Raw genomic sequence first — 20,461 nt, forward strand, 5'->3', positions numbered from 1 at the left:
GGCTTTGCAGAAGCTCAGGGACGCAGTGTTTCGAGGAGGATCGAGTGGCCGGACAGTCACAGCTGCCGAAAGGTCAAATGCGGGGAGGACCGGAAGAGACCCGCTGCGTTCAGATACGCGGATGTCATCTGACGAAGAGCCATTTCTGTGGAATGACAAGTGTGGAAGCCAGATTGGAGTGGGTTGAGGAGTGAGTAGGAGGTGGGGAGATGGAGTCAGTCAGTGTAAATAATTCTTTGGAGAACTTGGGCTGTGAAGGAGAAGAAATAAGTAGAAGGGATGTGGGATCAAGGAAGGGCTGTTCTGGGTTTGTTTTTTTTTTTGGTAGGAGACCTTAGATCATGACTAAATGCTGATGGGAAGGCTCTGGTACAGAGTCGGAGACGCAGGCAGGGAAGGGATGATGGATGGAGGAAGGGTCTTGAGGAGGGCGAGAGGGGGATCCTGAGCACAGGTGGAGAGAGGTGGGAATGAGGGAAGGGTGGTGCAGAAGGAAGGAGGTGGCTGGGTCGGGCAGCAATGAGCTGAGGAAGCTTCCATTTGTGGACCCTACGGTGTAGGGTGGAAGAGAGGAAGGATTGAAGATTGGGGAAAGGGAAGAAGGTTTGAAGTGGAAGAGAGAGTTGACCAGAGCAACTGGGCAGTATTGAGGAGTTCCAGGAGGTTGGTGGCTGTGACATTTCAGTGGAACCATTTTTCAAATTTTTCTCCCTAAGTAGCCAGTGGCCTGGGTTGTGAGTCCAGAGACCATGGATGGGTGAGATTTTGCCAGACAGGTGTGAAAAAAAGACTAAGGGCAAGGGAATTATTAAGAGGATCAAACACAGAACCTAGGCTGCTTAGGAAGGGAAAAGTCAGTACAGAGGGGCAATGAGAGGGCAAAGAGACAGGAACCAATGGACCAGAGGTTCCCAAGAGGAGGAAAAAATGTCGTCATAGAGGTGGCTGAACAGGAGAGGTGGAAGGCTGATGAGGATCAGTAGATTTTGGAGATGGAGTCCTTTTGGTTGATTACACAGTCTAGGATATGCTGCTGTGGGGAGTGGTAGAGTGGAATAGAGGGGGACACTTAAAATGCATCAGGAACTGAGAAGCCAAGGTGTGGCTGGATTATCCAGGTGGATGCTGAAGTCATCTGGGATTGTAGCAGGAGATCAGGAGATGGAGTGGACAGAGACCAAGCTACTGCTAGTCTTCACTGAATAAGGGAGAGTGGCCAGCAGACTGATGGGGATGATGAGGGCGAGGAGATGGTGTAGTAAAATAGCACAAGTCTCAGTGGACCAGTGTCTCCAACAGAGCCTGGGGAGCAGTGGTCTGGGAGCAGCATCGGGAAACATGAAGGGCATCCCCCGCCTCCTGATCCTGAGGAAGGGGTGCAGGAGAGAGATGAACAGTGCCTCCTAGGGAGGGGAACTCTGAAAAGAGGTCTGATGCACATTTCCTGTGCTGCAAGGAGACTGGACTGCTCACCCTTTCCCAAAGGTGCCCATCTCTCCTTGACTTAGGCTCTTTCTTTTTTTTTTTTTTTTTGTGAGGAGATCAGCCCTGTGCTAACATCTGCCAATCCTCCTCTTTTTTTGATGAGGAAGACTGGCCCTGGGCTAACATCCATGCCCATCTTCCTCCACTTGATATGGGATGCCACCACAGCATGGCTTGCCAAGCAGTGCATCGGTGCGTGCCCGGGATCCGAACCGGCGAACCCTGGGCTACCGCAGTGGAGCGCACACACTTAACCGCTTGTGCCACAGGGCCAGCCCCGGGGCTCTTTCTTCCACCTGTAATATCTGCCCTACCTCAGCTCCGCACCCCCACTTCCAGCTCCTCAAATTCTGCCCATGCCTTAAGATCCAGCTGAAAATCTGCATCCTCTATGAAGCTTTCCCAGGTTTCCCCTTGCCTTCTTCTTTTTTTTTTTTTAATTTTTATTTATTTATTTTTCCCCCAAAGCCCCAGCAGATAGTTGTATGTCATAGCTGCACATCCTTCTAGTTGCTGTATGTGGGACGCAGCCTCAGCATGGCCGGAGAAGCGGTGCATCGGTGCGCGCCTGGGATCCGAACCTGGGCGGCCAGCCGCGGAGTGCATGCACTTAACCGCTAAGCCATGGGGCCGGCCCTCCCCTTGCCTTCTTATTACACTCATCTGATATGGTCTTGCACTGTAGGCATTCACATAACATTTTTTTTTCTTTATTGTGAAATTTTTTTTGTACATTATTGTTTGTCAGTCACCATATAAATGCATCCCTTCACCCCTTGTGCTCACCTCCCATCCCCCTTGCCCCTGGTAACCACCAAACAGTTCTTTCTGTCTGTGTGTTAGTTTATCTTCCACTTATGAGTGAAATCAAGCGGTGTTTGTCTTTCTCTTTCTGACTGACTTCGCTTAACATAATACCCTCCAGGTCCATCCACGTTGTTGCAAATGGGACGATTTTGTCTTTTTTATGGCTGAGTAGTATTCCATTGTATATATATACCACATCTTCTTTATCCATTCATCAGCTGAGGGACACTTGCATTGCTTCCACATCTTGGCTATAGTGAATAATGTTGCAATAAACATAAGGGTGCATAAGCCTCTTTGGATTGTTGAGTTCAGGTTTGCTGGGTAGATACCCAGTAGTGGGATAGCTGGATCATAAGGTATCTCTATTTTTAATTTTTTGAGGAATCTCCATACTGTTTTCCATAGAGGCTGCCCCAGTTTGCATTCCCACCAGCAGTGGATTAGGGTTCCCGTTTCTCCACAGCCTCTCCAGCATTTGTCGTTTTTTGTTTTGGTGATTATAGCAATTCTAATGGGTGTAAGATGATATCTTATTCACATAACATCTTATTTCACCAGCACTGTGAACTACCCGAGGGCGGGGGCACAGTTTATTCACTACTATATCCCCATAGCACCTAACACAGTGTCTTGGACACAAGAGGTTTATGAATAAGGCAAAATAAAAACAAAAGAAAAGAAGGTTTTGGGATGAAATGTTGTACGTTATAAATTATGTTTAATGTAGGTATGCACCTGAATAATATCTTGCAACTGAAAAAAATTTGATATCTGAATTTTAATTGGGTTTTAACTTTTTTTTGTTTGTTTTAGAATTAATTAGAACCATTTTTTTTAAAGTAGAGAATTTTAATAAAATGTAGTAAACTGAAATACATAGCACTACATAAAATGGGGAAAAGCCACTTTAATAATCTTCTCTCATGCAATTTCTGAGCTACTGAGTCCAGTTAACACAGGGAACTCTTTGGGTCAGAGGCCACCAATTCTCAGCACCGACAATTTCATTGAGCCGGGGTAACAATTGGTGTTTGTATCACGCAGCCGCATGGCAGAATCCCCCTGGTGGAAGGATTGACTCTAGGCTGTCTTGCTTATCTGTTGAAAAAGGCAGGACAACATTCTGGAAGCAGCTGCAATTTAAACTGACAGTTGCCCCATTTTACTGCCATGCCCTATTTTAAAATTACCTAGTGGAATTTAGACAAAGCACAGAAATGAAGGAGAAATGAAGCATTGCTGGCTTTGCCCAAGATACAGTTGTTATTCGTTTGCTCCACTAATGCTGTTGAAGGCCCTCCAGCAACTTGGTTTGCCCAGAGTGGCATGCACACCAGAGTTCCAATCAATCTATAATCTAATCACAAAAGAGAGATCCAGTTCAGTCTGGTGAGTTATCTGGCAGAACATTCAACCACAAGAGGACCTCTGTAACAAAGTACAAGTGAATCCTGGGTCAGCTTCGGGCTGTTCTGACTTTCCTTTGTCCACGGAAAGCTCCAACTCAACTGTTCTTACGTCTTTGTGTTCTTGCCTACTTGTGACAAAAGGAACTTACCCAGAGCTTTAAAGAAGCCATCTGTTCCTTTGCAGAGTGGTATGCCAAGAAAAGAACACTCTCTTTAGCTGGTTACTCTGATCACCACCAGTGCTGAGGTTTCTAAAGGGTTGATTGTAACTGACTAATCTTCAAGCCCAAACTGGCCTTTGCACATTGGCAGCCTCACCAAACTACTCGTCTCTCAACAATTTCAAGCCAGGTCAGGGAGCATTCACCACGCTGAGTAACAGCATATGCTTTCTTCTCTCACTCAGGGTGAGGATTCCTATTCTGGCTGTTATGGCTATATCGCTACGACTTCAACATGTGCATGTTCCCAAAATATTCACTGAGCTCCTACTATGTGGTGGACATTGGAAATACAACCATAAACACACCTGCTCTTGAGTAGCTCCAGCCTAAGGGAGGAGGCAGACAGGAAGATGGACCCCGGCTGACTTGAGCCCAGAGGCTGTTATGGGAATACAAAGGAGAGACAAGAGCAAAGTCACCTGACCCCCAAGAGACTGGAAACTCTTCCCAGAGGAGGTGTCCTCAGAGTTGAGGGTCAGGCCATCAAGGGCTTTGAGTACCATGCTAAGAGATTTGAACCTGATCCCAAAGACAAGGGAGAAGCACTAAAGAATTTTTAAGAGAGGAGTGACATGATCCAATTTGCTTCTAGAGGGATCACTCTTACTGCAGCCTGGAAGACTGGCTGGAATGGGTGAGGCGAAGGCAGAACCACTGGGGAAATGACTCCTACCATAATCCAGGCAGAAAAGCGAGGGCCCTGCAAAGGGAGGTGCTAGTGGACAGGTTCAAGAGAGAGGAGCCAAGCCAGTCCGGCTTTGGGGTCTGATTGCTGTGAATCGTGAGGAGGAGCAGAAGGAGGAGGAGGAGGAGTCTAAGATAATTTCCAGAATTCTGGCTTGTGGAGAAATAAATTCAGTGGAGGAACCAATTTGAGGGGAGCAGACAATGCATTCAGCGTCGTGAGTCTGAGGGGCTTGTGGGACATGCCGTGGTAAACAGATCAACAGCTAAAATGGAAAACAAATGAAAATTCCCACAGATCCACAATCGTCAAATCGTGGGCTGCACATTCCCTCTCCATGACATTTCAGGCTTGAGATGCCGTGTGCAGAGCTGCGTTATTACTCAGGTGCACCTCGAGGGTGCAGAATCCGAGTCAAGAGGGCGGCTGTGACAAACACCACACCAGGTGTTAGAGATGACTCACAGCCTCCCAGGGTGGGGCCCTCTGGCAGTTAGAACCGGTGTGTGCATGTGTGACCTGCCTCATCCGCACACACAGGCCTGGGGCCAGAAAGACGGGAGGCCCAACCCATAAGGAATCCGACAATGGATAAGTAGAAGTTAGAGAAAATTAAAAGTGTGACTCACGGAATGCATATGCCATGTGCTAAGCTGTGGCTGCTTTCATGACACTGTTAAGGGTGTTGGTAGGTTGACACTGACAGATTAATGGGAGAACAACTCCCCAAGAGCCGTTTGAAAGAGAAGAAGCTGAAGGTTTCACAGGCAGGATAGGCTGAGTAAATAGGTAATGAAAGGAGTCATGCAAATATACCGAGGTCGTAGAAAAACACAAAATGCAAATGGAGCCAGCCTTCATGGACAGCTGAATCATCATCAGAGAGCTAACATTTGCAAGGAGCTACAGTATGCAAAGCACAGTATTGTGGATTGTGCAGGACCAGTTTCTGGGAAACAAAACCCCTTCCTGGCCCCCAGGGTCTTGTCTTGTTTTGTGTTTTGGATTTGACCACAGTCTGGAGCAGTGCTGTCCTATAGAACCTTCTGCAATGATGGAAATGTTTTGTATCTGCACGGCCCAATGTGGCAGCCATGGACCACATGTGGCTACTGAGCATGTGAAACGTGGCTAGTGAGCCTAAGGAACTGAATTTTAAATTTTATTTTAATTAATTCAAATTTAAAGTTAAATTGCCCCACATGGCTAGTGGCCACTGCATTGGGCAGCACAGTTCTAGACTTCTGCTGCTGTCATGTATGGAGAGACATTTTGACTTTTTAAGCCACCGCAGGTTACTTGAAGAGGCTTTATTTTAACCTTCAAAGTTTGTGTGGATTATCATGGACAAAACAATTAAAATGTTTATGTTGGGTAACTGCCTTCAGACTTAAGCTTACCTTGCTTCCTGGGAGGTTCAGGTGATCTCACTGATGTAAACATCCCACCCAGCAGGGCCTGAGGCAGAGCCAGCTGCTGCTGGTGTCAGGTTAACTGCCTATGCCTCCTTCCAATGTAACGCTGTGTCCTTGTGACCAGGAATCTAAATATTTAGTTGCTTGATTGCTGATGGTGAAAGGGCAATAATCCTATTCCTATTAGCAGAGCAAACGGTGCTCTTGAAAAACTGAGAGCTGATCTCCACCTGCTTTGCCAACGAAGTAAATGCAGTGACAACATGTCCTCAGTCCTTGAGGTTTGTGTATTTGGAACAGCGACCCTTCCAGCAAGGATACAGGATCTTGGAAGATGAGAAGGGTCTCTCTTCATAAAAGGTTGCTGCCCCCTGAGTCCTGGGCTAATCATTTTCATCACCTTCTATGGGGAAATCAGGGCTCCTGTCCCTTCTCTGAAGGTTTGAGAGGGTGAAATATCCTGGTGCCCCGTCAATCACAGCAGGCTCTTCTAGACCAGCAGCTGTCCTGGGGGAGCCTGTGAAGGAAGGACACTGTTTCCTCCTCATATTGAGAAACTGCTTTCCTTTTTAGTCTGTTAAATCATCCGACTTCTTTGGTTTATGTGGAGCTGCTGTTTATTTCCCTGTTAAATTCTAATCTGATTAAACAGTTCAGAAGATTGTACATAACTTTGAAAAGAGTCTAAAATTAAGTTGCTGCGTTAGGTTGGCTTTTAGAAACACGGCCTGGGACTGGGCTGAGGCGAAAGAAGGTATTCTAGAAGCTTCAGAAACTGCTCCTCCACTGATACCTGTTGGAGCATCATTTGCAAGAATAGTTGGACACCAAGGCAATTTATAATGTAATCTAATGTTAGTATGACACTTAAGAGTCTCACTCGTTCTCACAGTGATCCCATGCAATAAGCATAATAAGTATTTCCTTGATGGGAAACTGAAGTGCTTAGAAGTAGAGTGGTTTGCCTGAATTCACACTGTAATGAGGGACAGAGCTGGCCCTTGATGATGTGTTCTTTCTGCTGTGTCACGCCATTAACTTAAACGTATTCAGGAGGTACCACTTTAAAGAACATCTCAGCACAGGCTTGATTGTTATTGCTTCATCTCGGATTTAGATTTAACACAACCTCTGCCTAACCAGCGGTTAAAGCCACTGGTCGTAGCGAGGAAGTTGTGCCATGATGGAGCAGACACCACGTTAACTGTGCATTTGGGCATCTGCCCACCTCTAGGCAGGTGTCTGGAAACCATAACTTGATACTGGATCTGTTACTTGATGGTAAATTCCTCACTTGCTCCAGGCCCATCAGAATTGTGACAATCTGAGACTGGGTTAAGGAATGAACAAGTGATGGAAATTGCAATATGAGCGGCAAGGCTCAGTGGTGGCATGCTTCACGTAGTCACTGTACGGTGGAAAAATTTCCATGGATTAACCAATCCACTTTCATACTACCCACTCAATCAGAGAATGAACTTGACTTCACAAATCTGAGCCAAAATGTTCCTGAGAGTTTTCAGCCATAGCAATCTTTAGAAGGAAATTACTAGGGGAATGTTCACCTAGGGAGGAGGGCTTTAGGGGGGTTTACGCCGTCTCACTGGGCTATATCTTTCTCCTGTCCCTTTCTGATCGACTGAGGCTCTTTTGTAACTCTAGTGCCTGAAGGGACATTCAATACACTGAGTTCTGGAAATTGAATCAGTCTGGCCTGTGTTCTCCTTTGAGAGGTTGTCAGCATTTTTATTCACAGCCTCCTCTGGGAGACTAGCTCCAGGACCTCCCTGGCATTGAGAACCCTGTAGAAAGAGGTTTGATACGTTCTGCATTCCCTCAGGATTAGAGATAGGGCAGGGCAGGCCCAGACTATAAAGGGTGATGAACCGCCAGATTTTCATAGAAATTTGGGTAGGGGTCCAAACCTGAGAGGGGAAATCTCCAAACCAACCCATGGTCCTAGGGGTTGAAGATTTCCAGGATCTGGTTTGAGTCTCATATGGAATCTCTGGCTTCATTCCCACCAAGTGAAAGCCAAAGGACTGAGCCAGGAGGGAGGGCATTATGAGCACACAAGTCAGATGGCTGTTGAGAGTGACATTCAGTAACATTTCCTCTCACCTGCCCTTCCTGTGCTTTTGTTTCCAGAGGTAAACCCTCCAGTAACCCCCAAAGAATATCTGTAACACAGAGAGCAAAGCAGAGGAGAATTTCACTGTGGAAAATTCTGATTTTGTCACTCTTCTTGATAGAGAAGATGTGACCTTGAAGGTGCTTGTACAATCAAGGCCCAAACCCTTGGGATATCATTATCTGGAAAAAATTGAGATTATGTAATCAATGTTGTTTCGAGTTCTCTAACATACTGAGGTAGGGTGACATGGTGCAAACACGAAAAATTCTGTCCTTGTACTTTAGAATAGAAATTGCCAATTTTATGCATTTTGCCACACATTTTTGTCTTTATTTCATAATTACTTTTATATGTACAACTATTTCCTTCGGAAAATGTGGCCTGAGTGTTTTGCAATGATGATTTAAAGAAAGAATGAATAATTTTTATAGCACGAAGAAGAAAACTACAGGAATCTGTCCCCAGCTTGTCCCCCAAAGTTTATGGAGAGCAGCATGAAAACTTCAAGTCCTAGAAAATCCCAAATGCCTGAATATTGCCATACAAAATGGCCATGACTATGCACATGAGTCTTTGCATGCAAACAGAAGAAGCCACCTGCCCATCTATTCCGTATTCCAATCCAGGAAGATTGCTACATGCTACTCTTTGATTTAAATGACATCACATTTTTTATCTGTCCTTGATTTTTGTTTCTAAGTGAAAAATGTGAGAAATTATCTTAATGCTAAAAATGTGTTGTTCTGGCCAAACTAGGTTTAATTTTTGGATTAATCCCACTCCCTGAGTTTAAGCAGCAGCAGGCATTATATTTAGTCCTTGAGTAACAGGAAAAGATCGGGGCGACGTGTTCTCAATGCTGCCAATATTGTAAGATGGTCTTTTTCACCTTCAGACTCTAGGTGAAATATTTTCTCGTGTGACTTTCTGTTCCTTAATAGGGAGGAGAGATCTCTCCCAGGGATACATCTGCATCTATAAACATCAATCACGGATGTTTTTAAGGTGTCTTTTGAACATTAAATAACCGCAGTGTGAATATCCTAGATTAGAGACGAAATCCCAACAAGAACTTGATTGATATCAGGTATCCTGGATCTATCTCAGGGATCCACACCACTGACAGAAAAGAGAGTCCATCTCGAGAGTGTATTTCAGCCATGAAATATTAAATAGAAATTCATAAAAGGCATATTACTCATCTTAAATCAATTCACCATGCTAACAACCGGTGTTGAATGCAGCTTGTGGTATTTGGTGCTGACATAGGATAAGTAAAATTCTTACGCAGCTATGATCTTAAACATGAAATATGATTGTGTAGCTCAGTGAGCACCCTCTCTGGGGTCACAATGCCTGGAATGGAATCCCTACTCCACCACATACTGGCTGAGAAATCTTAGGGAAAGTTTCTTAACTTTTCTAAGGCTCAGTTTTCTCATCTGTAAAATGAAGCAACTATGTATAGATTTATGAGACTTAAGCTAATACGTATAAAGTGCTCAGCATGGTGCTGGAATGTTGTAAGCATGCAATTAACGATACCTATTACTATCATCATGCTCATCATCATATTGCCACTATATTGGTCTTATTATTTGTTATCATCATCCTAGACAAAAATATTTGAACAATTGCTAGTTATTACCTGATGCAGTTATTACTGCATTTTACTCTCTTCATTTAAAATAAAAACTAGACTTGGCAATGCAATGGGTTACACTATAGGAAAGAAGAGCGAGGCGCAAGCAGGGTGAAGGGGGAAGGACACACAGCAGAGGAGCGGCCGGTGCGGTACCCAGGAGGAGAGCTCCTGCCCCCCACCCCGGCTCCCTGCCCTGACCGTTAGGATTCTTCAACATCTCCTTTTTGAGACGGCTTTTTCCTAAGTCACACACACACACACACACACACACACACACACACACACGGCAGCAAGAGAATGTCTCCCAAAGTTCTAAGTACCTGTTTGGAAGATGACCCGCTTGAAAACCAGGATCTCTCAAAATTTGTCTCTTGCCCCCAAAATTGATCTCGTTTCTTCTCATTTGGATCTCTTCTGTATTCCTGTCGTCTCAGAAAAGCCTGGAGAACAAAAAATATTTCTTTGTCTTAGGTCTACGACTAGCTTTTTACTTATTTTTTATTGAGGTAACAATAGTTTATAACATTATATAAATTTCAAGTGTACATTATATTTCGATTTCTGTGTAGACTACATCATGTTCACCACCCAAAGACTAATTACCTTCCGTCACCGTACACATGTGCCCTATTACCGCTTTTGCCCTCCTCCCTCCCCCTTCCGCTCTGGTAACCACCCAATTAATCTCTCACAACCAGCTTTGATAACTTGATGCTTAATTCCTATCATGAGGAACACGAAATACACGGCATACATTTCCCAGCGTTCATCAATACCTGTTACCAAGTGTGAAGACACTCACCCAGGTATCACTCTCTCTTCCCTTTGCCCAAAATGCCAGGTCAAAAATATTAGTCACTGCTTTAATAAATACTAAGAGGCATTTTGTCAGGCATTTACCTAACAGTTGCCTAGGTAGGAAGGTAGTACCTAACGCACTGTATGAACTGCTCTTCCCATTCTCATTCTCTTAGCTCCTCCCTCATACTCACCTCCACTCCATTCTATCCCCTTGGATTACACCCTAGTTACAGGATAAGAATTCCCATAGAGGACAGCTTTGGCACATGCTGTGCCTTCCGCCTGGAATGCCTTTTGATGATCTAAGAACCGGCTCATGGCATCTCTTCACTGTAGTTTCCCTGACTTGCTATCCTTCCCTGGGCTGAATTAATGATCCTTTACACATACATAGCTTGAATCATGCAATTTTTTCCTATTGCATTTAGTTGTTTTGTTTTTGACCCTGTTTCTCCTGCTGATCAGTGAGAACCTGAGGGTAAGGACCACCTCTTCTCTTTTGAATCCCCCAGCATCTGGCATTTAGCGTTAGTTGAATTGCGTTTTTGTTTTGGAGGGAAATACCAATTCCCAAATGCAAAAAATAAAAATTAAATGACCAACAAAAATAATTGTCCATTTTTTAAAACAAAATCTAGTATCAAAATATTCTCCTCCAGTACTGAGACTGAACAAACCCAAGACTGAACAAACCCCCATAATGTGCTATGGGGGTTTCAACTGATATTTTAGATACTCCAAAATAGTTACACTGTAGAAGGACTTGCCAGCATTTCACGCCATGGGGAAAGCCTAATATTACACTCCAAGGTTAAGAATAGAAATGACCTGATATTAACAAAACATTTCCCACTTGCATTTGGGAAGAGAGTCAGTTATACCGTGCTTCACAACTGAATTGCAGGTGAAGCACTGGCCTCTGGGCTCATGCACAGCGGCCAGGTGGTCACCTGCAGCAGGTGGTGTCCTGGATTCCCAGGAGAAAGTGCAGTTTCATCCCAGCTTGCTTGGAAAGGGAGAGCACTCCAAAATATATATATATATATTTTTCTGTCCCACAGTTCATCTTATTTTCAAAAACTATACCATATAGACAGTAAGCCATTGTAATAAATACTGGACAGTGTTTGTTTTAACACATAATTTAAACAAGAAAACCCAAAAAATACTGGACAGGAACTATAATAAATAAGTTAAACAAGGAAACACCAAATAATAAAATAAACGAAGGTAAATCCTTGGAGAGTCAGCTGGAGAGCTTAGTGAAGTTCGACTAAACATGGGCCTCTTTTTTTCTATTCCTTTTACAATGACTTCCGATGGAGCTCCTGTTTGGGAGGAGCCCTGGTCGGAGTGGTGTTTCCTGAAGCGGTAGATGTCTGTGTTATACTAACCTGCTGGTATTAAAGGCGCAGGAAGAAAATGCTGACGGACTGAAGTGGAGGAGATGGTGTTAGCGAATGCACGCAGGACCAAGGCAGACTTTGTGGGATGAACAGAATTCTTGTGGGCTGAGTCTTTCTTGAAAATTCTCTCCAAGAATGCATGCAACTTAAATATTTCTTTACCAAAAGGGGAGGAGGAATAGAATGGTTTGCAATGTTGGAAAAAAGATGTTTTTCCCTCTGGTTCCTTATCCCTCCTCTCATAGAGAAGCAGGGGAACAAACCAGTGGCAAGGTAGGGACTTCCTCATTTTTATCTTGAGACAGCCAAGCAACCTTTCTGTGTAAGGCAAACATGAATCTTCTTGAAGGTATAGCTTTGCTGAGGAGAAGGAACATAGAACAGAGCCAAGTCCAGGCTTCCAGTCCTAGAAACAGCAAGAACCTAGCCATACTCCCCCCAAGGGCTAGTTTTCTTGTTATCTGGAAAGATGAATGAGTTCTTGTTGTTGTTGATGCTGATGTCGTTTCTACTTTGGGGGTCCCGAAGTGACAGGGGCAGAGGAGTGTGAAATCCACAGGATGGAGAGGAGGAAGGATTCGTAATTCATCATCACCAGGGGCTCCCCACACCCTGGGACTCTAAAAATATTCCCCTTCAGTTTCACGTGCCTGGAGCTAGATTGCTATAAATAAGTTTCTGTTCATGTGACAAAACTGGCTGAGGGCGGTCTTGAAATTGAAGGCTTCAGGTAACTTCTTATTGCTTCCTTCTAGGGAGAATCAGGGTTTCCTCCTTCACTCTTCTTTGGTGTTTCTCCCCCCACGTCCCCACCCCCCCACGCTCATCCCTCTGACTGCAGCACATGCAGTCAGGCTGCCTTCTGTGCAGAAGCTACCACCGTGGGGGCAGAACACAGAAGGTACATACACGCCTGTGGGGGATGACGTGGGTTTTGTGACTCACTGCAACTCAATACTGGTAAACAGGACAAACCCCACTCTGCCACTTTCTAGCATCGTGGCCTTGGGCAAGCTGACTAACTCCAGTGATTCTGACTTCCCTCATCTTAAGAGGGAGATGTCCCTGTGCTGCAAGGTTGTTGGGAGAGTACGAGGCACTGTTGGTAAGATGCTTAGCAGAGTGACTGGTCCATGGGCAAGTGTTCAATGAAAGGTACTCATCAGCATCACCACCATCACCATCATCATCATCATTGTTATTAGGCTTTTAATTGTTGTTTCTAATTCCATTTCTTGGTTTACTTCTATTTCTAAAGTCAGCCTTTGCCAAGTAATGTGACTCTGATCTCAGTCGTGGAAGAAGAAAGAATCTTTCTGTCCAGGCCTGTGGTTCACCCTTGTTTTTCTGCCCCAGAAGGAGAGGTCTGGTCCCCCTGCAGCCAGCTGAGCAGATTGTGCTCTCAGTCATTCAGGGTCCCTCTGTAAACTGCTTTTTCTCCGGCATTACAGCGTTCTGAATCCACAGGGATGCCCAAAGTATCTTTCATTTCTTATCAGTCCCCTCCTTCTAGTCATCATCCAGGCTCCTGGTGCCTTAAGAAGCCATGTACCACAGGAACAGTTCCCGGCCTAATAGTTCTGGTATAAAAGACATTGAAACTGTAACTATGACCCAACACTACATCTCAATCAACAATGGCCTCCATCAAGGGTATTGTTACTTGAACTCCACAAGCATTTTGAGAAGTGGGAGTTGCCACTGCCTTCAATTGGTTCGGTTTTTGTTGTTGTTCTTATGACCTAACACACATAACCCAGAGTTTGGGGCTTTAATTATCATCAGTGACATTATTAAAGTTCATTAGTTTTGAGAGGTTAAGAAATCAAAGGTGTAAAACAGTTTGACATGATATTCACCTCAAGTGAATTTATTTTCCTGTGTTAGCTGTGAAGAGTAGAGAAACACATTCCTCAGAGGTGAATCCATGGGAAGGGAACTTGAATTATCTCCATTCCCTCAACCCCCTGAGTGGATGGTTCCCGAACCCTTGCCACCTGGTAAAGTCATCTATCATGTCCTTGAATAAGTTTTATGTGGACACGTTCAGCTGTTTGATCTGCACTTGAAAGAGTCAGGATGAATAAGTGACATGAAATGAAACCCATTTGATAGATTATGGAAAATCATCCTGAAATTCCAAGTGTAATCTTTCTTTCCAGCTTTCCAGTGGACATTAATGGCTAAATTCTGCCTCATGTTACATAAACACATTTGACCAAAAGAAGGGGAAAAAAGCTATGCAGCATGAACACCCTTGAAGAAACAGAGCCAAATTCTGAGATGGCATGTAATTATGTACTAGTTACCAGATTCTGAAATAGCATGTAATATGCCAAATAGGTGTTTATTTCCTCTTGTTTCCTCAAAAGGGTCCCACCCAACCACTGAAAGGAGTAGCATCAAAATAACTCAGGGGGCTTTAACCTTCCTCTCCTGCTGCTAGCACACAGACCTGTAAAAGCCCTGCTAATTTGGTGCACACCAACACTTAGCATATTTTAGGATGCAGCAGGATAGTGTATACAGGAGGTTTCTAAGGGCTTCAATTTGAGCCAGTCCATTAAAGGTGAGTCAAGCACAGGAAGGCATATGTGGCAAACGTATATGATTTGGGAGTCATATCTAGTTATTAGGTTTTACACTGTTTGTACACCCTGAAATGGGAAATCCCTAGTGTCCAAGCAGGTACTGCACTGAGCAAAAGCTGGGATTTCTATAAGTAACTGGCCAAGCTCATCGACGACCCAGGTTTCAATGTCCACCCAAAGGAAAGTCTACCTAGTAAAGTATCTAAATATACATATACATATATAGGTCATATATGGACTAAGTTATTGTGGGATCATTAAAGTTATGCAATTCATTCTTAAACCCCTACTTTAAATCGTTTCCAGAACAAGGCAAGGGATAGATTAAATAATATAACTAACTCATATCACTGTTCCCTTCAAAGTAGTTTCTGTGGGTTGCTATATACTTAATTCAACAATACTCAGAACATATTAAAGACAACCAGATTTGTTTTTTGCAGTCCTTGTGATGAGTGCTTTTGAAAATGCTCAGTGAGGGCCAGCCCCGTGGCTTAGTGGTTAAGTGCGCGCGCTCTGCTGCTGGCGGCCCGGGTTCGGATCCTGGGTGCGCACAGACGCACTGCTTCTCCGGCCATGCTGAGGTCGCGTCCCACATACAGCAACTAGAAGGATGTGCAACTATGACATACAACTATCTACTGGGGCTTTGGGGGAATAAAAATAAATAAATAAATAAAATTATAAAAAAAGAAAATGCTCAGTGAGGGTGGGTTTGACTTTTAGGAATAGGTACAAGTCAGCTGGATCTAAGTCTGATAAACAGAGGTGGTGGTCAAGTTAGGTAATGCTGGCTTTCATCAATGACAAGGTGTTCAGTTCAACAGAGAAGAGCAAGACTCCACCCTGCCCTTAAGCAGCTGTGGTCCAGTTTGAGGAAGTCACACAAAAGACAATTTTGATACAATTTCATAAGCTATATGAAACAGGTATGAAAAGGATGCGCTGGTATTGGAGTGACGGAAATGTTCTAAAACTGGATGATGGTGATGGCTGCAAATTTGGTAAATTTACTGAAAGTCATTAAATTATACACTTAGAACAGGTGAATTTTATGATATGTAAATTATACCTCAATAAAGCTGTTTTTTTTAAAAGAGTGCTATGGGAGTACAGAGGTTCCCTTTAGTTCTAAATTAAAACTATGGTCTTCACCACCCTTGTCAAGAGAGTAAAGAAAGGGGAAGAAGAGATTAGAGAAGTGGTTGAGGTTTAGGCTGGATTTGCTGTGGTTCTTGGGTCTGGGACCTGCCTTTAAATGAGGGGAAACAACTGAAGGGTTTCATGTATTCCAACGGCATAGTCAAATTCACATTTTAGATAGATTTCAAGAAAGCAATCTGAAAGATAGTAAGACTGGAGGCAAGAAGACTGGTTATAGGATATTGTAATAGTCTTGGAGGGAAACTATGGAGATTGGAACTAGAGTGGTGGCAAGAGGATACAAAGGAAGGCACAAGATCACGAGCTTTTAGGTATACTCGGCAGGACTTGGTAGCTGGTGGGATGTGGCTGGTGAGGGAGAGAAAGGAGTCAGGGAAGGCTTAGGTCACTATCATCAGAGAGGGCATAGAGAGGAGGGTGGCAGGTGGATGGACTTGTGGAGCGCAATCGTGGACGTGCTGAATCTGAGGTGCCTGTGAGACATCCAGATGGAAATGTCCAGCACGCAGGTGTGCGTGTGATTCTGACACCTTGGGAAGATGCAGGATTACAAGTCATTAGTATATGAGTGGTGGTTAACACCACAGGAGGGGATGAGATCGGTCACAGAAACCTTATGAATTAGAAGAAAACTGAGGATCGAAACCTAGGGGAATTAACATTTGAGGGGAGGGAGAAGAATGTGAGAGAAACAGAAGGAAAATCAGGAGAGTGTGATGTCAGAAAGCCAAAGGAATAATGTTTCAAGAAGAAAGCAGTAATAGTGTCAAATATAGATAAAGCTTTGAAAACAAAGACTAAGAAGGTGTCCACTGAATTTGGCCACTGGTCTTAGTGAAAACAGTTTCGGGGAGTTGAGGTGGCAGCCAGGCTGCATTGGGTTAGGGAGTGAATGAGAGGGGAGGAAGTGGAGATAGAAATGTTGCTGACTGTTTGGGGACATCTGGAGACTGCAAAGTGCCAGGGCTGCGGCTAGAAAAGGACACGTGGTCCACAGACAGCTTTGTTCTTTTGTTCTTAGTTTAGGCTGGATTTTGTTCTTAGTATAGGAGAGACTTGAGCATGTCTGTAGGCTGAGCCAAAGAGAAGAAGGGAAATTTCAAAGATACAGATGGGAAGTCCACGGATAGAGAGGGCCTGGAGACAGAGGGGCATGGACCAAGATCTCAGGCCGGGCACTAGCAGGGACAGTGTCACTTCATCCCCGAGACTTGAGGGCTACATGGGGTGTGTAGCCTGGAATGGAAGGGGAGAAGTTATGTGGCTTCCCTCCTGATGGCCTTGGGTTCTTTGTTTCTTTTCATGTGTGTGTAAAACAGGAAGAAAAGTTCTTTGTTGAAAGTATGGGGATTGGAGGTTTGAAAAAAGAAAAGTTTAAAATAGTGATGATGACAGAGGGAGCTGATGGACAAGTAAACATGTTAAAATGAGTCATCCTTCATTCCCTTCTTTCCCTCATTCCCCCCTCCATCTCTCAGCAAGATGTCTGTGCTACTTCTATTTCTTGGGTCAGGCCCCTTCTCACCACCTCCACTCCTACCACCCTGTTCCAAGCTGCCATCATTTCTCTCCTAAATTTCTATCATAGTTTCCTTACTAGAGTTTCCACTGCTTCTCTGGCCCCTTCTTTTTTCCCCACACAGTAGCCAGAGAGGTCTTTTAAAAATGTAAGTCAGATCATACCACTTTCCTGCTTAATATCACCCAATAATTTTCATTGTGATGAGCATACACTCCTAATACCAAGCTTCGTCCTGCGAGACTGGATGTGATCTGACCCTACCTACCTCTTCTACCTCGTCATGTTCTACTCTCTCCCTTAGTCAACATGTTTCAGCCACTCTGGCCTTCTTTTGTTTCCTCCAATGCTCCAAGTTAGTTCCTACTTCAGGGCCTTTGCACTAGCTTTCCTTCTGCTCAGGATGCTCTGGCTAGCTCTTTCCCATCATTTACTTCCACAGCCAAAGTTGCTTCCTCAAAGAGGCTTCCCTACCTGTGTAAGGGAGCATCAAACCCACCCTCAAGACCTCTGTTTTATTTGCCTCATGATATTCATCAGTTACTGAAACTATCTTACATATTTATTTATTTGTATGTGTTGTTTCTTTCTCAATCCTAGAATAAGAACTCTGGGGGAGAAGGGACTTTGTTCAGGACATAGTACGCACTTAATGAGTATTGTTATCTACAAAGACAGTGTTGAAAGACCAACTGAGATTAGAAACGAAAACTGTAGTGGCTCCAAGCCACACAGTTGTGTGATCTTTTCCAGCAGAGACCATAAAATAATAAGATTGATCATCTTATGTGCCTGTTCTGGAGACAGTTTCAAACAGGAATTTCCAAACACGAGGCAGGTGGCAGAGGCATTTTTGTGAACAGTAGACGGACTCGCAGGGTGACCAGTTCGGATGTTTACGTTCTTATTTTATAGAAATTCCCTCAATTTTATACTCTTGTAGGTGGGTTGGCAAGTTGTGGGAGGAAATTGCTGACTCCATTTCCAGCTCCACAGCTAAGCTGTGCTATAAGGTGAAATCAGGTTACAGAGATAGGTCTGGTTTCCTTGGTGACCCGGGAGGTTCGGTTATATTTGAAATTGCTAAGAAGGAGAAAAACCTGATAACAGCAGTTCTGCGTTTTCCTTAGGAAAGGAGCACTTTTCAATCCTCAGCCGAGGCTAGGGACACACCTCCTCGATTGGTGAGGGTTGACCTCCAGCCAGGGAGCTGAGCGACACTTTCTAACTGTTCCCAAAATCCCACACCCAGTCTGGCAAGTTTGTCCTATGCCAGCTCTGGGTAATTGCCTCATAGCCCCTCAGGCTCCCTGTCTGTTTTGTTTTTGCACGTAAACACTGTAACTAGGGTGACGAATAGTTAGCTTATTGTAGAAGGTGCTAACCACCTTTCTTCTGGCGGGATGACAATGGAAGGGCATGTTATTTTATAAATGGTGGGGCAACCTAGTTAACTCCTTAGTGTCTTTTTCTTGATAGCTTGTTTATCACACTTAAGTCCTAATGTCATTTTTGACAAGGTTTGTGTGCCAAGTTCTGTGCTAAATACTGTTAAAAGGTTTTCTCATTTAATTTTCATGACAATATTACAAAGTGGGTACTATTATTATCCTCACTTTACAGATGAGGAAACTGGGACTCAGAGAGATAAAGTGGCTTTCCATGGTCACACACGTAATAAGTGGTGGGTTTTGGATTCTAGAAAACTATTACTGCTTATTGTGTACTGATACTGTATCCTGAATTCTCTCATAATACTGTAAGTGAAGGTGGAAGGTAATTCCGGTTTTCTGCAATTACCTGATATTCCGAGTCCTCCTTATGCTGCATGTCCCGCAGATATTGAACATCACTGATGAACTTCTGCCTGTCTCTTGCTTCATGCAACATGATTCTTAATCCCTGACCTGCATATAAAAGATAAATAAATGTGCTGTGATATAATCCTTTGTTGCTTTGCCATATTTGGATTTATTTAGTATAATTGCTTTTATTCCCTTATTAATCTAATTTCCATTGTTTGAAAGGCACAGATGCTCCTTTCAGACTGAAAGGACTCTTTGTATTGGTGTTGATGCCCTTACAGCCCTCCTGTTCCAGGCATAAATAATGCAGCCACATTCATCAGCGGGCTTCAGTGATCCTGTCCTGGTTATTCACAGTGAGATAGACTGACCGACACCTGATTCAGATGCAGTTCTACAACACGACAAAAAAGAAAACCCAAGAAACTAGCTAAATTAGCAGTGACCAAAGTTATGAGCCCCTGGGAACTGAAATTCATTTATTCAACAACTATTGTGCCCCTGTTCCAACCCAGGCACAATGCTGGGCACTGGGGTATAGCAGTCATGTCAGCAAGATAACATGGCTCCTGCCTTTGTGGTGCTTACAGTCTAGGGTGGAACAAGACTGACACTGAACAAGTAAACCCTAATTGTGTTGAGTGCTATGGAAAAGTATGGGGTTCTTTGAGAGAGTGTTATTATGGGAGGGCATAACCTGCTCTGGGAGGCCAGGTTTTCCTTAGGAAATGACATTGGGTTTGCTAAGGAGTGCGCTAGGCAAGAAGTAGGACAGAGAGCATCTCAGACAGAAGGACAGCAGGTATACAAGCTTCAGGGCAGGAAGGGGCTGGTGTGGATGAAGAACAGGAAGGGCCAGTGCAGCTGGAGCAGAGAGAGAGGGGAGAACAGCACCAGAAGGGCTGGAAGGGAGGCAGGGGCCCCAAATTTGGGTGGGACCTTGAAGGTCATGACTCATAGAGCCATACAAAGCCATTGGAAGGTTCCAATCCGGGGAGCCAACGATTAGATTTGAGTTTTTAAAAGGTCCCTCCAGCTGTAGTATGATGAATAGATGGAGGGAGGGGATGTGGAATAAAAATGGAAGTGGAAAGACCACTGGGAATACACTACAGTAATCCAGATGAGATAAGATGGTGACCAGACTTGGGTAGCAAAAGTGGAAAGAAGAAGGAGGAGGAGGAGGAGGAGATCATAGCTACTGAGACTCTGGAAGTGCTAGGTACTGTTCTAAGCATTTACACATATTCATTCATTCAATCTTCATGACCATGCTATGAAGCAGGCACTATATCTCTGTCTAGCAGATGAGGAAACGGAGGCACAAAGGGATTAAGTAACTTGTCTAAGGTTACAGAGCTACTAAGT

General features: G+C 44.1%; 1 protein-coding gene across 6 annotated transcripts in view; it reads right to left on the minus strand.

Annotated features, from left to right (window-relative positions):
* Window positions 1-20,461, minus strand: part of MARCHF10 (membrane associated ring-CH-type finger 10) — a 180,580-nt gene that overhangs the window by 58,234 nt on the left and 101,885 nt on the right. For 5 of the 6 annotated variants that reach the window (XM_087441362.1, XM_087441363.1, XM_087441364.1 and 2 more), the window contains 2 exons: window positions 19,089-19,195; window positions 10,128-10,247 (listed from right to left, as the gene is read on the minus strand). In XM_087441362.1, the coding sequence (XP_087297488.1) occupies window positions 10,128-10,247; window positions 19,089-19,195 (227 nt within the window). The remainder of the gene's footprint in view (window positions 1-10,127; window positions 10,248-19,088; window positions 19,196-20,461) is intronic. The other variant, XM_087441366.1, reaches the window with a different exon arrangement.

This window comes from Ceratotherium simum, chromosome 16, assembly GCF_057802395.1.
Source record: "Ceratotherium simum simum isolate JZ-2026a chromosome 16, ASM5780239v1, whole genome shotgun sequence".
Taxonomy (NCBI): domain Eukaryota; kingdom Metazoa; phylum Chordata; class Mammalia; order Perissodactyla; family Rhinocerotidae; genus Ceratotherium; species Ceratotherium simum.